Consider the following 21015-nt stretch of genomic DNA (forward strand, 5'->3'; position numbering starts at 1 on the left):
GTGGTTTAATACCAAGACATATTCACAAAATATTAAGAAAAAGAATCTTCCTAATTGCCACTTTCTTCTTCAATAGCAAAACAGATTGTTTAAGTTAAGAATATTTTTGTTGCATCACTGTGAAAACCAGCTTTTGGCTCATTTTATTTTTTTTAGAATTCAGTTTCTTGTTAAATGTTCTTACAAATCATAGTTATAACCGTCAGCTTGTCATAAATGATTAATAAATGTATTAGGTATTTTCAAAAAAATAACACTACATATTCAAGACCTTTTTACATTCATAAACTAGCAGGTAAATTCTCCTGCTATGATTAACACTGATCTAAGATTTATATTAAAAATAATACACAAAATGCTTGCTGCTTAAAGAGTTGACAGGCAAATGTATGGTTAAGATTTATCAGTGAAATTTTTTATTTGTTGTATTAAACAAGGCAACAATATAACATATGAAAAAAAGATGTTCTTAACCCTTTCATGCTCATGCACAGAAAAATCTTTTGAATATTTCCATAAGTAACTAGTTTGCATTAAAGGCTTTTTTAAAAAGCATAACAGAAAGACTTCAGCCTAATCATGAAACTTCTCAATTAAACTCTGAATCAGTTTTTTATTTGCCAGTTTAATATTTTATTGCTACATTCATTTTAATGTGCTCTGTAGTGCATTGTATGCTTAAACTGCTTAAAAATACAATGAACAAACATCCTAGATTTAGAAATATCTCTGAATAAGAATGAACCCTATTCCCATGTGACTGTGTTTCTGGTATTTTCATTGTCCAGCGTTTTCTGTTTCCTGATAAAATTAATTTCATTATTTTAAAGTAATTTTACCTTCAATAAAACCCTGAAAAAATATTTTCACAAAATAGAAATAATTCTATTTTAAACTGCAAAACTATGAATGATAGAGATCCATGTGGTTCTGAAAAGGTTTGCACTTAATATTGTTTAAAATATGCAAATGTGGCATAACCTACTTAAATAAGCACTCGTTTGCGTTCAGTTCCGGAACATTGGATAAAGCTAAATTCAAAAGTCTTGTTTGATTTTATTGCCATATTAAAGGTTTTTCCAGAGAGGATTTTGCACGGCTCTTTTTATTACTCCATAAATCAGAAAATACTGTCGACAAAAATGGAGCAAAATGTTGCATGAAATATGTTTGGTGTGAGAAAAAAAAACTCAAAAGGATTTAAATATACAGATAAAAATAGATAAAAGTGTAATAAGCACTTGTGTATTTTGGATGTTTTCTTTGCACCAGTCTGAAAGAAGACACATTATATGGCAGCCAAATAGACCAAAATCTCAAATTTGATCAGTGCATGAAAAACACATTAAGCTAAACCAGTGAACTTTAGTGAATCAATTGTGTCTCAAAACCACCAGTGCAACGTGACACTCATCATCAGTTGGTTTGGTTTCTGAGCCGCTGAACACTTTAAAGGACAGAGAAATCATCATCATAACAACACCATCCGCCTTTATTAGTTTTCATCAAGCATTTCAGTCTCGCAAACATGAACAAAATACAAAACAACTTCAGCAAGATGAAAAGGAAGAACTCAACTGAGGGACTAAAAAAAACGAACTACTGAATGATGATGATGATGATGAAGTTGAGCACCTACATCGAGGCCTGAAGTCCTTTAAAGGTAATTGTGTGTTTTAAGTCATCCTCCTCTAAAGCATTTTACAGTGGCATATGTACAGTTACAGTATTTTACAGCACACTCTCAGTAGCTTGTGTTTGATTGGTCTAATGGGAGTAATACATGGATATGGCTCTGTGCTATATGTGCATGAGTTATTGCTGCGTGTCCACCAGAGGGCAGGAGTGAGAGCGGATGTCGTTGTGCTTGTGTTGGGCCTCGTCCACGTCCAGCAGCTGACCGTTGACCCTCACATCCATGCAGCCCGTGTAGAAGGCCGACACCGGAGTGGACACCAGAGAAACATCTGCACAAACACACAACATCAGCACCCTCCGGAGAGCCACATTTCAAGATCATCTGACTCCAAGTCTGTCGGGTTTTCCAGAAAATAAGCCGCGTCCCACTACAAGTCATTCTAGGTCAGAACTGGACACGTTTATTATTACATTCAGAAAACATACTGGTGAACATTCGCAAACATATATATTGAACATCAGAGTATTGTCAATGTAAGACATTGATTTGTGAGACAGTACCTGGAATCCCTCCTATAAAAGTGCTGTAAGAAGACGTCAGATCCAGATCGTGTGTGTTCTCCATCACCTCCATCTGTGCCAGCCGTCCATCCACCTCCAGCAGAGAGCTGTTCCCGAACACCGTCACGTTCACAGTGTGTGTCTGAGCATCACACAGGTTCACCGGGACACTGGCCACCACCACGTCACCGAACGACACCAGCACGTGCTGCACAGATCAGGAGACCTTAATGAATGCCACTGCATTAGCTGCTGATAGTACCAGTGCTGTACACACACACACACACACCTCGGACCAGGCGAGTGTCCCTGGATGATAGTCTGACAGAGAGATGGAGAACGGGACTCTGTCGTGATGAACCAGAGCAAACAGGACTCCTACAGACGAGGCAGGACGCAGGGTCACATGAACACGGAGCGTCTGAGCGTCTCCTGCAGGAAACAGAGTTATTACAGCTAACCCAGCTACAGCCACTGCTACTCCAAATAAAACAAACGTTAACGCAAATCAAATATTAATGAATATTTGAGTTCCCATTTTCATTTAGTTTAACTTGATTTACTTAAACTGAAATAATAATTTGAACTAAATAGGCATATTAAAAAAAAACACACAAAACAGCTAAATCACTGAAATGAAAAACTAAAAAGTAATTAAAAAATATAATACTTTTTTTTTCATATTCCCCCCCCCGAAAAAAAACCACATGTACACATGCCAGTGTTGTTACTGTTAACGAAAAACTAAACTATTAAAATATATTTTTTGCTAACTCAAATAAAGCTGAAATAAAACATGACAAACTTTAAACTTGAAATGCTGCCTTGGAAAGGAACTGAAATATATTTAAGTTGAAGTACGAAAAAATTTAACTAATAAATAATACTTAAAAAAAAATTATAGAATAGAAATCACTAAAATTTTAATTAATTAAAATGAAAACTGAAAATATAAAAATAAAAGAGAATGCAAAATATGAATAAATACTGTATTTGTATATAAATTAGACTTTGGAGCACAAAACCAGTCATAAGGGTCAATTTGTCTGAAACTGAGATTTATGCATCATCTTAAAGCTGAATACATTTTTTAAATTCTTTCCATTGCTGTATGGTTTGTTAGGAGGATAATATTTGAAAATCTGGAATCTGAGGGGGCAAAAACATCTAAATATTGAGAAAATCATCTTTAAAGTTTTTCAAATGAATTCTTAGCAATGCATATTACTAATCACAAATAAAGGTTTGATATATTTACGGTAGGAAATTTACAAATTATCTTCACAGAACATGATCTTTAATTAATATCCTAATGATTTTTGGCATTGATGTCTATTGCTCCAAACACACGTGTGCTGCTGAGTGTTTCTGTGCTGCAGGTCATGTGTGACGTGTGGCGTGTGACGTGTGACATGTGGCGTGGACGTGTGACGTGTGGCGTGACGTGTGGCGTGGCGTGTGACGTGTGACGTGGACGTGTGACGTGTGGCGTGTGACGTGTGGCGTGTGAAGTGTGACGTGTGGCGTGTGAAGTGTGACGTGTGACGTGTGACGTGTGAAGTGTGACGTGTGGCGTGTGGCGTGTGACGTGTGAAGTGTGGCGTGTGAAGTGTGAAGTGTGGCGTGTGACGTGTGGCGTGTGAAGTGTGGCGTGTGAAGTGTGACGTGTGGCGTGTGACGTGTGGCGTGTGAAGTGTGGCGTGTGAAGTGTGAAGTGTGGCGTGTGACGTGTGGCGTGTGACGTGTGGCGTGTGAAGTGTGAAGTGTGACGTGTGGCGTGTGACGTGTGACGTGTGGCGTGTGAAGTGTGGCGTGTGGCGTGTGAAGTGTGACGTGTGGCGTGTGACGTGTGGCGTGTGAAGTGTGACGTGTGACGTGTGACGTGTGGCGTGTGACGTGTGACGTGTGAAGTGTGACGTGTGGCGTGTGGCGTGTGAAGTGTGACGTGTGGCGTGTGACGTGTGGCGTGTGACGTGTGACGTGTGAAGTGTGACGTGTGGCGTGTGACGTGTGACGTGTGAAGTGTGGCGTGTGACGTGTGGCGTGTGGCGTGTGAAGTGTGACGTTTGGCGTGTGAAGTGTGACGTGTGACGTGTGGCGTGTGACGTGTGGCGTGTGACGTGTGACGTGTGGCGTGTGAAGTGTGACGTGTGGTGTGTGGCGTGTGACGTGTGACGTGTGAAGTGTGACGTGTGAAGTGTGGCGTGTGACGTGTGAAGTGTGAAGTGTGGCGTGTGAAGTGTGGCGTGTGAAGTGTGGCGTGTGACGTGTGAAGTGTGACGTGTGGCGTGTGACGTGTGAAGTGTGAAGTGTGGCGTGTGAAGTGTGACGTGTGAAGTGTGGCATGTGACGTGTGAAGTGTGACGTGTGAAGTGTGGCGTGTGGCGTGTGAAGTGTGACGTGTGAAGTGTGACGTGTGGCGTGTGAAGTGTGAAGTGTGACGTGTGACGTGTGACGTGTGAAGTGTGACGTGGACGTGGACGTGTGAAGTGTGACGTGTGGCGTGTGAAGTGTGAAGTGTGACGTGTGACGTGTGACGTGTGACGTGTGAAGTGTGACGTGGACGTGGACGTGTGACGTGTGACGTGTGACGTCAGGTGGCACACCGTGGCTGTGGTTGAAGAAGGCGAATCCGTGTCCGGGGTAGAAGGCACTGTGGTCTTCGACGGTGTAGCACTGCATGCGCTCGTTGTGCTGGACGGTGTCCTGAATGGACGTGTCCTCACCGGTCAACCAGTACCAGTCCTTCATACAGCCGTCCAGGCGAGGGTTAACCTAGGGTTGAATGATATGGCCAAAATTTCGGTCTATACAATATTATTCCGATATCAATATAAACACAATTTTTTTTTATAATGAATCCTCCTACTATAAAAACTATAGAATATTTTAGGGGGGGGGGGGGGGGGGGGGGATGGTACTAGAAAATGAATCTTCACCTTTTATTTGTATTTAGCCTTCATACAAACAAGAAAAAACTGTCAAATAAACACCTCACACTCACCTTATTAATATTCATTTCTTTAACTATAAGTTTACATACACTACCAGTCAAACAGTAAGAGTTTTAATGTTTTTAAAAAAAGTCTCTTCTGCTCACCGAGCCTGCATTTATTTGATCCAAAATACAGCAAAAGCAGTAATATTGTCAAATATTTTTACTATTTAAAATAACTGTTTCTAATAGAATATATTTTTTAAATGTAATTTATTTTGTGATTTCAAAGCTGTAGATCCCTTTGAAGCTGCACTGAAACATTTTTAACCTTCAACCCATTGATCCCCACTGAAGTCCACTATATGGAGAAAAATCCTGGAATGCTTTCCTCAGAAAACACAAGTTCATTTCGACTGAAAAAAGAAAGACACGAACATCCTGGATGGATGGATTTATTCTAGCTTCAAGCATTCTTTTTTTATCAGCAATTTTGATTCAGGAGATGCGCAAAAGCGCCCCCAAGTGTATAACAGCGGCAACACAGAATAATTCTGTGTCTGGTGGGGAAAGAGTTAATTCATTTCTTTTTTTCGTCAGATAATGACTGAAGCTCACCCTGCTGACCAGCCCATCATCTCTGAAGGGAACGCCGCCCACCGTCAGGTTGAGCTCATGCATGCCTTTATTCAGCGTGAACAGATCTCCGTTCACTGCGATCTTCATCACCGCCTCCCTGTCAATCTTGATGACGAGGCTCCGCCCCTGCTCCTCCACCGAGATCTGAGCAGACCAATCAGGAGACAGCGCTTTATACAATACAAATAGAGCAGCTTTACAGAAACGAACAGGAAATAAAATTCATCAATTATGAAATTAATTGAATTTCAGCTCTACAGAAGACAACAGAGTCATTATTCAGACTGATTCGGTTTTACCAGTCACTGATGTGTAAATCGAAAAATAAATAAGAATTGTGTTTAGATTTTCTTTTTACATTTTTTACATTAAAGGAATAAATCGAAGGGAATTGTACATTAACTTGTTTTCTGAACAAATGTCTAATGACATGACGCACACGATGAGTTGTATTTTTAGATGTTAAAGTGTTGCTATGATCTACACTACTTTTTAAATCATTTAAATTAAATCAATCCTCATAAAACCTTTAGACTGTCTTCTTCAATTTAAGACCATCTTAAAGCCTCCGTTCATGGAAGGGCAAGTTAAGACTTTTTAAAACATGCAGAAACACTCAAGAAGTCATAAATATATTTTAAGGTTTGATGACCTGATGCTTTTTTTATGCCTTAATTTATTCATTTATTAAAAAAACTAAATGCAATTCACACAGACAATGAAGAGAACATGGTATTTCTCAACAAAAATAATTGTAAATGACTCTTAAAGAAAGTCCTCATCAGTACTTATAACAATTTTGGACCTTAAGAGCTCTTTTAAGGGTTAAGATGGTTTCTGAATGACATTTTTTCTTTACTAGGATCTTTACTTTAATGGGGAATCCCCCACATTTCTAAGCATTTTCTTAGAATTTTGTTTCTAGGAGCAACTCTTAGCACTAAGCTGTTTCATGAACATGGCCCAGGATTGTGAAATGTTTTAAGCCAAACTCGAACCTGCATCTCCCATGAGCTCAATGTGTCATATATGAATGGCTCAATGTTATTAGTCTGTTATTAGCGTGACCCCTGCAGTGACCTCTGACCTTATGCCACTGGCCGTCATTGACCTGCGATCCACTGCTGGTCACTCGACTCACAGCTCCGTACTTCAGCTGCAGCTCCAGCTTCCCATGATGCATCACCAGAACAATCCAGGAGCTGTTCAAGTGGCCACCGGCGAAGAAGATCACGCCCTCAGGGTCGTAGGTCCTGAGGTCAAACTCTGCTGTGAATCTGAGAGAAAACAGGAAGTCAGCATCAAACGAGACCTCACAGTAACTCTAATGTATTTATTAGAGTTAGCTTTTGGTTCAACAGATTGATCTAATAAAGTGGCTTTCGTGCTTTCATGTGATATTCGTTTTATTTGCTTATTTAATTACAGTTGATGTCAAAAAACTCAGAATCTGCAAAATGTTAGTTATTTGACTAAAATAAGAGGGATGATAGACATGCATGGTATTGTTTCTTTAGTACTGACCTGAAAAAGATATTTCACATAAAAGATGTTTAGAAAATAGTAGTTGAATTTATAAAAATGACCTGGTTCTGGCCGGGCGTGAAAACTTTTGAACAGAATGGAGATGTGTACATTATTCTTATTTTGCCTAAATATCATATTTTTTTTCATTTAGTACTGCCCTTCAGAGGCTACAGAAGATACTTACATGTTTCCCAGAAGACAAAATAAGTTAAATTTACTCTGCATGGTTTTATCTTCTGGAGCATCAGCGAGGGTTTGAACCTTCTGTAATAGATCTAACCCTAAATGCTGCAAAACCAAAGAACGATTGGGAGCTAAAGGATTTTACTGAAGAACAGCAGACAGCTGAACTGTTCAGGACAAACAAGGAACAACTATCACTGAACACAAACACACAGCTGTGGATCATTCAGCTCACAACACAGTGTTAAGAGTCAAGGGGATGAATACTTTTGAACGGGGTCATTTTTATAAATTCAACTACTATTTTCTAAACATCTTTTATGTGAAATATCTTCTTCAGGTCAGTACTAAAGAAACAATAACATGCATTTCCCATCATCACTCTTATTTTGGTAAAATAAGCTAAATTTAGCAGATTCTGAAAGGGGGATGTAAACTTTTGTCTTTTTCCTTTCTGAGATATTGGTCTTATTTATTAGCTGTTTCTATTGTACAGTACTTTGGTCAAACTTTGGCTGTTGTGCTCTATAAATAAAATAAAACCATCAAGATGTAACAGTGCAGGCGTGCTCACCTGGTCAGAACCCTGCGGCGGAAGCGCAGTCGGACCACGGGAATCCCGCTGAACATGCGTCCGAGGTACAGCGAGCGGGAGTTTTTCCTCATGTCCAGCGATCGCTGAAGCTCAATGGGCTTCAGACACACAGAAATGGTCAAATCCAAATAATAAAACACCAATTAAAATAATAAAACATCATACAATGACATGGTAAACACTAGGCATAGATATATAAATGTAGATGCCTCATTAGGAACTATTTCTATATGCCGCGATACGTAAGCCATCCACCGTTTTTGGAAAATTTTGCGAACCCTCAAGCGTAAGATGACTGTGTGCACCTTAACAACAAGTTATACTCTTGTATACTGTATCTTTGAATATTCATTGATTATTACGGTGAATGACATCAAGTTGACCGTTCTGGAAGTGTCAATGTATCTGGAGCGGTCGAATAGGGAATCTATACATACCGATGCATACTAGTGCTCTGCAATTAATACAATATTGATTTTGTCCACTAACGATTATAAAATACAATAATCAAGATAATAGGATTATTATAAAATGGATACTTCTGCTTCTTGATTCTGATTGGCTGAGCTGTGTCCGAAGCTGTTTTGAATTACTCTACAATGTAACACACACCTTTTTTACATTTGTGTGTTGCTCGGCAACCAGTTTGTAGCAACCACAACTGATTCTGATGAACTTCATTGTTTGGTGGAAGAATGAAGTAATAATCCCCTTTGAGAATTTTGCCTCATTTCAGAACATCAACGCACACCACTGGTGTGTGTGTGTCTGTGTGTGTATATGTGTGTGTGTGTGTGTGTGTGTGTGTCTGTGTGTGTGTGTGTGTGTGTGTGTTTCTGTGTGTGTGTGTAAGTGTGGGGATGTGTGAGTGTGTGTGTGAGTGAGTGACTGACTATGTGTGTGTGTGTGTGTGTGTGTGTGTGTAAGTGTGAGGATGTGTGAGTGAGTGACTGACTATGTGTGTGTGTGTGTGTGTGTGTGTGTGTGTGTGTGATCACCTCACAGCTCCTGAAGTCTTGTCCCAGTCTCTTCCCCTGCCGTCCGTCACAGTAGCAGCGGAAACTTCCTGGTGTGTTCACACACTCCTCTTCACACACGTGCGTCACACACTCGTCCACGTCTGACCGGAACAACAGGAGCATGAGCTCAAACACACACAATACTCACATTCATCCACATCAGGACTCATATTCACAAAACATTTGAACTCACCTCTAAGAGGTTTCTCTTAAAACCTGTTCACAAAGCTGCTGAGAGAAACTTTTACTAAAGAACATAGAGAAGTCTCAAGCTCAGAGTAAGGGGGCGGGGCTAAACTTGTTAGCTATGGATGACGTCAGAGTGCTTATTAACTATGCACACAGTGATTGGCTGATACTCTCTGTCAGAGATTCATTCATAGAAATATTATGGAGCGTAATATTATGTTGCTATGTTGACTAAAGTGGATCTATTGAGGAGTTATATAAGAAGTTTCCTCTCAACATTAACGACTGGGTGAAAAGCCACAAAAAAGTCATTTTCCCAAAAGAAGATCATGTAATGAGATGGAAACGTCCTGTGCTGAGACATTATGAAGAAAGAATCAGTTCCTTCAGACCACATTCAGAGCTGCAACTAAAACCAGAAGGAAATAAACGCCTTATTAGAATAAAATAAATGTTAACTAAAATAAAAAAATATTACAAATGATTTTATTTCAGCTATTTTCTATTTTTTTAATTATTTAGTTTAGCATGATGTACTAGAATAACCATAACTGAATTTTTTTTTAAAAATAAACTTAAAATAAAAATATAAACATAAGAAAATTTACTGAAATAAGAAAAAAAAAATATTTCAGCAATTTTCCAAGGCAACTTCTAATTTTCGTTTAAAATGACAAAAAACAGTATTACTAAACTTTAAACTAAAATGAAAATGTAAATGAAATGAAAACTAAAATCAAAGCCAGAAAAAAATAATTGTTAACTGAAATAAAGAAAAAATGTCAGTTATTTTTTAAAATATTTATTGATTTAATACTTATGGAAAGATTTATAAAAAAGAAAAATAAACAATGAAAATTGCAAAAGACACTCAACAAAATTACTAAACCTTAAACTACAATTTAAAAAATTAATAAAAACTATAATAGTATAGTTTTTATAATACTAAAATAACACTGATTGGGTGTGTTTACATGCAACCAAATAATCTGTTCGTAGACAGAAATACCTGCTGATAATACTAGTGTAGTAATGTTTGGGTCAGCAGTGTGTGTGCTAGCTGTAAACTCACCTACACAGCTCTTGCTGATGTTGTCATAGACGGAGCCGTCCTCACACAAGCAGTCAAAGCTCCCGTCGAGGTTTGAGCAGCGCGCAGATCCGCAGACGTCTGGAGTCTCCACACACTCGTCCACATCTGCAGAGAAACCAGGAAACATCTGCCTGATGAACCCCTGAGATCACTGATACACAAGTCAGACGCACAGCTGCTAAAGATGATCTGTGTTTTCATTCTGGAGGAGAAAGCATTCGCAGAAGTGAATAAACTGTCACATTATTAACAAGAACATTATTCTTATCTATTATATTGCAGCATGTGGCAGAGAGATCCAGACCCCAGTGAAACACATGAACGACAGGATTTCACTGATCTACATCATCAGTTATTCTCAGTTTTGTTTGCGCACTTTGCTGTATTGCAGAGGTTTAGAAAAAGCAGGTAAAAAAACAACAGAAATATAAAAATGGCATTATAATAAATAAATTGTAAAACAAATAAGATTAAGCTAATTCAATTAAAAATGTAAATATGAAAAAGTAACTAGATTAAAATAATACATACATATATATATATAGAGTACAGACCAAAAGTTTGGAAACATTACTATTTTTAATGTTTTTGAAAGAAGTTTCTTCTGCTCATCAAACCTGCATTTATTTGATCAAAAATACAGAAAAAAATGTAATATTGTGATATATTATTACAATTTAAAATAATTGTTTTCAAATGTATTATACTTTAAATGATCATTTATTTCTGTGATGCAAAGCTGAATTTTTAGGATCATTATCACATGATCCTTTAGAAATCATTCTAATATGATGATTCATTATCAAAGTTGGAAACAGTTCTGCTGCTTAATATTTGTTCAGAACATGTGATACTTTTTTAGGATACTTTGATGAATAAAAAGTAATAAAAGGAGCTATGTTTTTAAAATATAAATATTTTGTAATAACAATATACACTACTGGTCAGTCATTTGGGGTCAGTCATTTTTTTTCTTCTTTCTTCTTTTTAAATAAAATCAATACTTTTATTCAGCAAGGATGTGTTAAATTGATAAAAAGTGATAGTAAAGAAAATATATTATTAGAATGTTTATTTTATTTTGAATAAATGCAGTTCTTTTGAACCTTTTATTGATCAAATATATGAGACAGCAGAACTGTTTCCAACACTCATAATAAATCAGAATATTAGAATGATTTCTAAATGATCATGTGATCGACTGATGTTACATGTGACACTGAAGCTGGAGGAATGATGCTGAAAATTCAGCTTTGCATCACAGGAATACATTATTATTTTTTAAGTATATTCAAATAGAAAACTATCATTTTAAGTTGTAATAATATTTCACAATATTACTGTTTTTCTGTATTTTTGATCAAATAAATGCAGGTTTGATGAGCAGAAGAAACTTCTTTCAAAAACATTAAAAATAGTAATGTTTCCAAACTTTTGGTCTGTACTGAATATATATATATATATATATATATATATATATATATATATATATATATATAATTTTTTTTACTTTTTTTAAATTATTATTATTATTTGAAAAGACTCTCACTGTATGCAGTTCCTGGAAATCAAACCAAACTTTTGAGAATCAAAGGTTTACAAAAAGTAGGTAAAAAATAATAAAAAGGGTAAAAATGTAAAAAAAACACAAAAACGTTATGCTAAATAAATAAAAATATAAAAAAGAAATTGGGTTAAAATAATAGTTTTATTAAGTTTAGATATTAAAGGTATTAGATATTAAAAAAAAATTTTTTATCAAAAACTGCAAATGCTGCATTCAAAGTACACAGTATACCCCTGTACTAAAATATTGTTGATTTTATTAAATACAAAAATAATAAAAATGTATAAATTTAATAAGCCTTAAAATAAAAATGAGATTTAAATACCCAGACACATGTGGTGACCGAAGAGCTTGTATCCATGACGACAGGAGCAGTGGTAACTGCCCATGGTGTTGTTACAGAGGTGCACACATCCACCGTTCGCTCTGCTGCACTCATCCACATCTGCAAATCACAAACACACACGCCGTTAGCCAATCAGGAGCAGCTCGGGACTCGGCATTGGCTGGAGTGGCCCCCGGTGGGCGGAGTCAGAAAGTCACTCACACTTTCCACTGAAGGTGAATCATCAGAGACGTGACGGACACTCTGCTGTGAGTCACACATCCCCTGAACAGTGTTCTGACTGTTGCTAAGCAGTTACTAGACTGTTCTGTATGGAATTACATTTGGTTCAATAATAATGAACGAAACTTTATAAAACTGAACGTAACTTTTTCAGAAACTATCAAAAATATGCCATTACAAAAGAAGAAAAACACAATGAAAACGAAACAAATGTCACTCAGCTTACTTCAAGCTGCCTTGAAGCACAAGAGCTCATCTTTACAGACTGAGACGATCGAAGGTCACATATTATTTACATATTTAGTAATACAAGGCACGACGTATTGCATACAAATCACCGCTATTTTTTTTCTTTTTCTTTTTTTATTAATGCAGAGAATATCCACCACAAAAACTAAAGAAAAGAGGCCAAAATCTTAACAAAATTACACAAGGAGATTAAAGCCGGGCAAATTCTAACAGCTTCCTTATGAGTAGATACTGAGATTACATTCAAATAGGTTTCCATTTCTTTTAGGAAAACAGAGAAGACAGGTTTACAGTTGGAGAATTTGCATTTGTGAATGTGAAATTTGTTTAGGAAAAACTTAAATTAATAACAAAACTGATATTTTTGTTTGTGATAATATAATGTTTTTCATATGTACTGAGAAGCCTGGCAAAATCTTACACTTGACCAACACACCAATATCATCCCAAAGTTTCTGAGTGTAGTGACATGACCAAAATAAAGTGTACAGTTTCTTCAGAACTTCAGAATAAAAAGAGCATGTATGATCAATGTCAGATTTAAATCTTTGTATAAACTTCTTTACAAGGTAGAACCTGTGTATGAGCTTAAAGGAAATTCACTTTGTCTGTGAAAAATAATTTTTTGCAGTAGAGACCAGATTTAATCAGCGCGAGAGCTTTCCAATATGTGCGCCACTGAGTGACGTCTGTACTTCTCGGCCAGAGAGCACCTGTCCATCAAAAGCTCACTATCCAATCAGAGTAGACCACTATTAAGCCCGCCCCCACGAGAGGTTTGTGTCCAAACACCAAACGAAAAACTGCGAATAAGAGAAATATGTAGCGAAAACGAATCTTTGAAAAAATTAACAAAGAATGAAGTATATTTGAAGAGCCTGTTAAATTTGTGCGACTGAGTTGCGTCATTTGTGCGACATTTTCATTGTGTTTTTCTTCTTTTGTAATGGCATATTTTTGATAGTTTCTGAAAAAGTTACGTTCAGTTTTATAAAGTTTCGTTCATTATTATTGAACCAAATGTAATTCCATAGATCTGGGTGATTATTCTAACAACCAATTAAAAACAACAGGTGTTGTTACAAGGCATATTTTTTGGTTAATACACACCTTAGCAGTTGCTGAAGGTGTTCTGAATGGTTGTTAACATGTTGCTGGGTTTTCTGACTGTTTGCCAAGGCCGAGATTGCCAAATCAGTAGCTATGTGGTTGCTACGGTGTTCCAACTGATTCAAATGAATTATTACTGTGCAGACTCATGCTCCAAATGAATAATTTCTCTGCTGACTCATGCTCCGAATGAATCACTACTGCGCAGACTCATGCTCCAAATGAATCACTACTGCACAGAATCGTGCTCGAATGAATCACTACTGCGCAGACTCGTGCTCCAAATGAATCACTACTCCGCAGACTCGTGCACTGAATTAATCATTACTCCGCAGACTCATCCTCCGAATGAATCATTACTGCGCAGACTCGTGCTCCAAATGAATCACTACTGCACAGAATCGTGCTTGAATGAATCACTACTGCGCAGACTCGTGCTCCAAATGAATCACTATTGCGCAGACTCGTGCACTGAATTAATCATTACTCTGCAGACTCGTGCTCCAAATGAATCACTACTGCACAGAATCGTGCTCGAATGAATCACTACTCCGCAGACTTGTGCTCCAAATGAATCACTACTGCACAGAATCGTGCTCGAATGAATCACTACTGCGCAGACTCGTGCACTGAATTAATCATTACTCCGCAGACTCATTCTCCGAATGAATCATTACTGCGCAGACTCGTGCTCCAAATGAATCACTACTGCACAGAATCATGCTCGAATAAATTACTACTGTGCAGACTCGTGCACTGAATTAATCATTACTCCGCAGACTCATCCTCCGAATGAATCATTACTGCACAGACTCGTGCTCCAGATGAATCACTACTGCGCAGACTCGTGCTTCAAATGAATCACTACTGCACAGAATCGTGCTCGAATGAATCACTACTGCGCAGACTCGTGCTCCAAATGAATCACTACTGCACAGAATCGTGCTCGAATGAATCACTACTGCGCAGACTCGTGCTCCAAATGAATCACTACTCCGCAGACTCGTGCACTGAATTAATCATTACTCCGCAGACTCATCCTCCGAATGAATCATTACTGCGCAGACTCGTGCTCCAAATGAATCACTACTGCACAGAATCGTGCTTGAATGAATCACTACTGCGCAGACTCGTGCTCCAAATGAATCACTATTGCGCAGACTCGTGCACTGAATTAATCATTACTCTGCAGACTCGTGCTCCAAATGAATCACTACTGCACAGAATCGTGCTCGAATGAATCACTACTCCGCAGACTCGTGCTCCAAATGAATCACTACTGCACAGAATCGTGCTCGAATGAATCACTACTCCGCAGACTCGTGCTCCAAATGAATCACTACTGCACAGAATCGTGCTTGAATGAATCACTACTGCGCAGACTCGTGCACTGAATTAATCATTACTCCGCAGACTCATTCTCCGAATGAATCATTACTGCGCAGACTCGTGCTCCAAATGAATCACTACTGCACAGAATCATGCTCGAATAAATTACTACTGTGCAGACTCGTGCACTGAATTAATCATTACTCCGCAGACTCATCCTCCGAATGAATCATTACTGCACAGACTCGTGCTCCAGATGAATCACTACTGCGCAGACTCGTGCTTCAAATGAATCACTACTGCACAGACTCGTGCTCCAGATGAATCACTACTGCGCAGACTCGTGCTCCAGATGAATCACTACTGCGCAGACTCGTGCTCCAGATGAATCACTACTGCGCAGACTCGTTCTCCAGATGAATCACTACTGCGCAGACTCGTGCTCCAGATGAATCACTACTGCGCAGACTCGTGCTCCAGATGAATCACTACTGCACAGAATCGTGCTCGAATGAATCACTACTGCGCAGACTCGTGCTCCAGATGAATCACTACTGCGCAGACTCGTGCTCCAGATGAATCACTACTGCGCAGACTCGTGCTCCAGATGAATCACTACTGCACAGACTCGTGCTCCAGATGAATCACTACTGCGCAGACTCGTGCTCCAGATGAATCACTACTGCGCAGACTCGTGCTCCAGATGAATCACTACTGCGCAGACTCGTGCTCCAGATGAATCACTACTGCGCAGACTCGTGCTCCAGATGAATCACTACTGCGCAGACTCGTGCTCCAGATGAATCACTACTGCGCAAACTCGTGCTCCAGATGAATCACTACTGCGCAGACTCGTGCATCAAATGAATCACTACTGCTCAGACTCTGGCTCTGAATGACATCACTGTGTGAAGATGACAGCAGTTCTACTGGGATGTTTTGGCTTCACTTTTCTATAATGGAAGGAACTGTAGACACATGCACATTTTTACAGTCGATGGCTAAGATACTGTCTGTGGGAACTGCATTTTGATTGTTTTTGAATAAATGATCCAGAGAATAATATTCAGCAGCATCTTTAACCTGAATGCGAGTGTGTGAACAGCTGATGTGTGTTTGTACCTTTCTCACACCTGACACCGCTCCATCCTGTGAAACAATGACACTGGAATTCGCCCTTTTTGTCCTCACAGCGCACCGTCCCGTGAGGATTGCAGGGGTTCGGAGAACATTGGTCTGGAATATCTGTGGGACAGAGAGAGAGAGATTATAAAAATGAAAAGATGTATCGGTTTATATTATTTAATGGATCTGACATGAAATAACAATGAACAGTTGTATTTTTATAAATTAATAAGTGACCCTGTTTTTAATTGTGCTTTATGGTATTAATTGCTTTGCCTTGCTCATCTTTTGTGAATGCTAGTTCATGCATTAACTAACGTTACACAATAAGATCTTATTGTAAAGTGTTACTTTAACATCCCACATGGTCTAGATGACATCAGTTGAAAATCGGGACATTCTGGGGACATTTGTGGTTCTTTATAATAAATGAATCTTTCACACTATAGACAAGCATTAAAACAGTGCATTATTTTGTTCTTCTTTTTGGGAGTCTTTGGGAGTGTGGGTCACTCACTGTGGACACAGGTGATCAGATCCTGTTTCTTCTTCTCAGAGTCTCCAAACTTCTTCATACAAGCTGGAGCATTAAAGAGAATCAAACATCTCCATCAGCATCAGCAGGTGATTCAGCAAACCATCAGCTCAATATATATATATATATAAACTGTATATATGAAATCATTCCAACCTTCTTTAGAAAACAATTACAACACACAGAAAGAGTGCAGACTCACCCTGATACTTCGGGTAAAAGTATTCCTACAAAAGACAAGAAGCCATGATGAGAAACTACTATATATATATATATATATATATATAATAGTGGTGGGCCGTTATCGGCGTTAATGTGCTGCGTTAACGTGAGACTCTTATCGGCCGATAAAAAATAATATCGGCGTTAATCTATTCTCAAAGTTGGGCTGAGAGCTGGGTCTATACTAAGCAAGCTATGATGTAATTCACCTTGATATTTTAGCGCGGATGTATACCTAGCCGAATCTGTAGGGGGCGAGAACGAGTCTTTAAACCTACTGTGAAATTACCAAATCGAACGTGACGTGCTAACACGGTGCGCACGCAGAGAGAGAGCCGCGCATCACGGACAGCGACACTGAACCGAGCTCTCTTCTGCGAAGTTCTCCTCGAAGTCACTCCTGCACTTGAACGAACAAAAACAAATCGCAGTTTGAATAAACAAAAAGAGCACCGCGGTGTTCTGGTGTTCAGGGCTCACGCAGAGACGCATCTCAAAACACTTGAACACCGAATCTGCTTCTTTTTGCTTTTGTGCCGACAAATACTTACAAAATATGTCAAAATACCCGCCTTAGAAAAGTATGCTCGAAAAAACTGTCAGATATTTCTTAAGTAAAATTAAACAGTTGAGGAAAAAAATGGGATGTGTTATATTGGATGTGTTCATCGTCTCTTAAAGTGACCGCGCCTAATTTAGCTACTGGCTGCTGTAATGTTAATCCAAGCAAATGAAAGAAAATCACTCACTGCTCTTGACTGAATTACTTTGTAGTTTTAACAAGAGTTAATGCACAGTCAAACCAAAAATTATTCAGACACCAGATATAATTTTTTATATATTTGACTAGTAGGTACAGGACACTATAATACATTTATGTAAGTGAGTATAGCAAAATTAAGTGAACTGTGACATATTATACCCAAAGAATCTTCATACAGTGAACCACAGTGTAACTTGACACCTACAAACTTGAAAAAAAAACTTAAACATTGTGTAAATAGCACAAATAAATAAAAACGAACGAACATACAAATTAAACTATTTCAAACAGGGCCCACTGGTACAACCTTCACTGGGGCCCCGCTGACCCCCGCTACGGCCCTGCGTGCAGAAGCAGCACAGACTCATACTCATTGTGCTTTCACACATGATGCGTCTGCAGTACGCTACTCGGTACGTGAACGATCGATCACCTGGAACGCACTGACGGACCGCAACCACGTGAACGCTGGAGTCTGTTAACATGGGTGTGTAAAAAAATACGAAACGCATACATACGCACTGCAGACGGAGTATGTGTGAAACAGGCGTAAGGTTGTTTGCACCTTGTGCAATGTGGATGCAATGAATAATGCATGCAGCGTGAAAATACAGCATCTCTGACACGCAAGACTTTACTCTCAGTAGACCGACCCTAATAAATAATAAATACATTTATTTCATACTAAGTATAGTTCAAATCTATTAACATATTTACTGACATATCGCTCAAGACTTAACGATATAAAAATAGTAATTCAACTTTATTTGGAGTACCACTTGTGCACAATGCACACTTCTTAATATTAAGCCGAAAATGTGTTTTTATGTCACTCTTGATGAGGACTGTATGATTTTAAATAATATCAGTCTTTAAATGCAAGATATTTAAAATGTACCTGAAGAATACTTACAATTGTTGGACTTTAACACGATCAAATCCACTTCCACTTGGACTTGAGCATAATTAGAGTGCATCCAGCACATAATTAGTTGTTCTTTAATTATACCACATTAGTATACCAAAGTACATAAATATGCAAATATATTTGTAAACAAGATTATTTTTCTTACCCTGCCTTCAGATATTTTTACTTGTTTTAAGCAAAAACTAAAAACTTTTTTTTTTTAGAAAACAAGATAAAATATAAGTAATTTTACTCATTAAGTAAATGCATCTTAATTCCAGAATTTCTAGATATTTATACAAGAAACAAGACAAAAATACAAAGGAAGAAAATAATTTTTGCAGTGCAGGCATGTGTCTGTACTCCGCAACTAAAGTGGACTCCAGCTAATAATAGAGTATCAGGGCGTCATAATCTTTCATGTTTCCCAAACATTCCCAATCCAAACAGGATTAAATCTAAACAGCACATTCATGAGATGCTTGCAGGGAACGACGCGTCAGACATGCGCCGCCACACTGGAATTCATTCTGTATCAAAAACACATTCCAGACTCAGCTGTCAGTCACAGCAGTGACACGCCCCTCAGGGACCAATCAGAAGACACAAAGAGCGGCTCATTTGCATATGAGCTCCCAGTGGAGAACAGTCTGTGTTTGAGGAATCATATTCCTGCTGTGTTCCTGAATATGTGACAGTAATAAGAGCATCAGTGCAGGATGCTCTGATGGAAAGAACTAATATTTCACATTTGTATCATGTTTTTGTTACAAACTTACAACTCAGTAGCCTATGTAGTTTGGTGCAAACAGTCAAGGACTCAGAACAGCTAGAACAACTGTCAGTCTGTAAGACAATCAGTCTGTCAGTTATTTAGGAGTTCTATTGAGTTTACACCTTATAAATTGGACAGTCTCCCGGTCAGATGGACAACTGCAGCCCTACTAGGGAGTATATAGTGTACACTAAGGAGCAGCACAGAATCATCATGAAGGAGTACATCAAACAAAAGCTGGAATCCAGAGCATTGACTAAAATGATCTATCGATGCAGAAGCACCCTTGATAATCAAACATCAGTTGGAATTAAGCCAATTAATCGTGGCAGCAGCACGCTAGCTAATTAAAGAGTTAGTGAGCACCTCCAAGTGCATACTACCCAGGAAGCGGCACCATTACTATGAGAATAGAAGATCACATCAAACATCAGCTAGAATGCAGAACAGGTACTAAACCGATTAATCGCAGCAGGGTTTAGTTAGTTAGTCAGCATTGACTAGAGCACACTAACTAGGGAATAACGCGATCATTACAGAAGACGATGATGAGGATGAAAGACCACATAAAAAATAAGCTGAATGCATGAACTAAACCGATTAATCGCAGCAGCAGGGTACAATGGCCAATTCGTTTTTAGTTAGTTAGGGAGCATCATCGAGTCAACACTATCATTACAGAAGAGGATGAGGAGGATGAAAGATCACATCAAAAATAAACTTGAGTCGAATGTATCGACTAAATCAATTAATCGCGGTAGAGCTAGTTAGTTAGTGAGCGTCATCAAATGCACACTAACTAGGGATTGGCACTATTATTATTACAGAAGATGACGATGAAGATGAAAAGATCACATCAAAAATAAGCTTGAGTCGAATGCATCGACTGAACCGATTAATCGCGGTAGAGCTGGTTAGTTTGTGAGGATCACTGAGTGCACACTAACAAGGGAGCGGCACAGAATCATTACAGATTGATGAGCTATCCAGAGCATCCAGGGCACTAGCGCATACTAGTTAGTCAGCATTACTCTTACCGTCTCAGGGTCATTCTCAAACACTTCTCTCGCCTCCTCTTTAGTGCACTTCTCCTCCACACACTCCCTCTCCAGATGACCCTGCTTGGTCTCCTCGAACACCTGGTTCGCTCTCCGGTGTCTGCGGAGAAACTCGCTCGCCTCCTTCGGAGACACGGACACTGAAAACAGCAGAAACTCTCAACTTCTGCTGATCGCACTAGTTAGTGGTCAGTGCAGGGTGTAAGGGCTCGCTTGGCGTACTTACGCTGTGAGGAGCAGCCGACACACAGCAGCACGAAGCAGCAGATCCACACTAACTCTCGCATGATGTTCTGCGTCAAACTTTCGCTCGTTCTGGATCAGAATCCTGCACTGATCCGCCACATTCAGAGCAGCGCATTCAAGCCTCTCTCACTCTCTCTCTCTCTCTGATCGTGAGCGGCAGATTCGTCGGTTTATTGGTGAAA

The 21015-nt window shown here is 38.7% G+C and overlaps 2 protein-coding genes across 2 annotated transcripts in view; one reads left to right on the forward strand and one right to left on the reverse strand.

Moving 5' to 3' along the window:
• LOC132143319 (rhodopsin kinase GRK1-like) overlaps positions 1-21015 on the forward strand; it is a 50295-nt gene that overhangs the window by 23366 nt on the left and 5914 nt on the right. The window lies entirely within an intron of this gene.
• LOC132143315 (growth arrest-specific protein 6-like) lies at positions 1475-20966 on the reverse strand. The gene is made up of 15 exons (XM_059553433.1): positions 20814-20966; positions 20567-20727; positions 17065-17089; positions 16845-16907; positions 16325-16447; positions 12272-12391; positions 10359-10484; positions 9077-9198; positions 8058-8176; positions 6861-7050; positions 5753-5917; positions 4806-4974; positions 2489-2631; positions 2200-2407; positions 1475-1967 (listed from the first exon to the last, which is right to left on the reverse strand). Exons 1-15 carry the CDS (start codon positions 20872-20874, stop codon positions 1816-1818), a joined length of 1947 nt encoding a protein of 648 aa, XP_059409416.1. The 5' UTR covers positions 20875-20966; the 3' UTR covers positions 1475-1815.

The sequence above is a fragment of the Carassius carassius genome, chromosome 7, assembly GCF_963082965.1.
Source record: "Carassius carassius chromosome 7, fCarCar2.1, whole genome shotgun sequence".
Classification (NCBI taxonomy): Eukaryota; Metazoa; Chordata; class Actinopteri; order Cypriniformes; family Cyprinidae; genus Carassius; species Carassius carassius.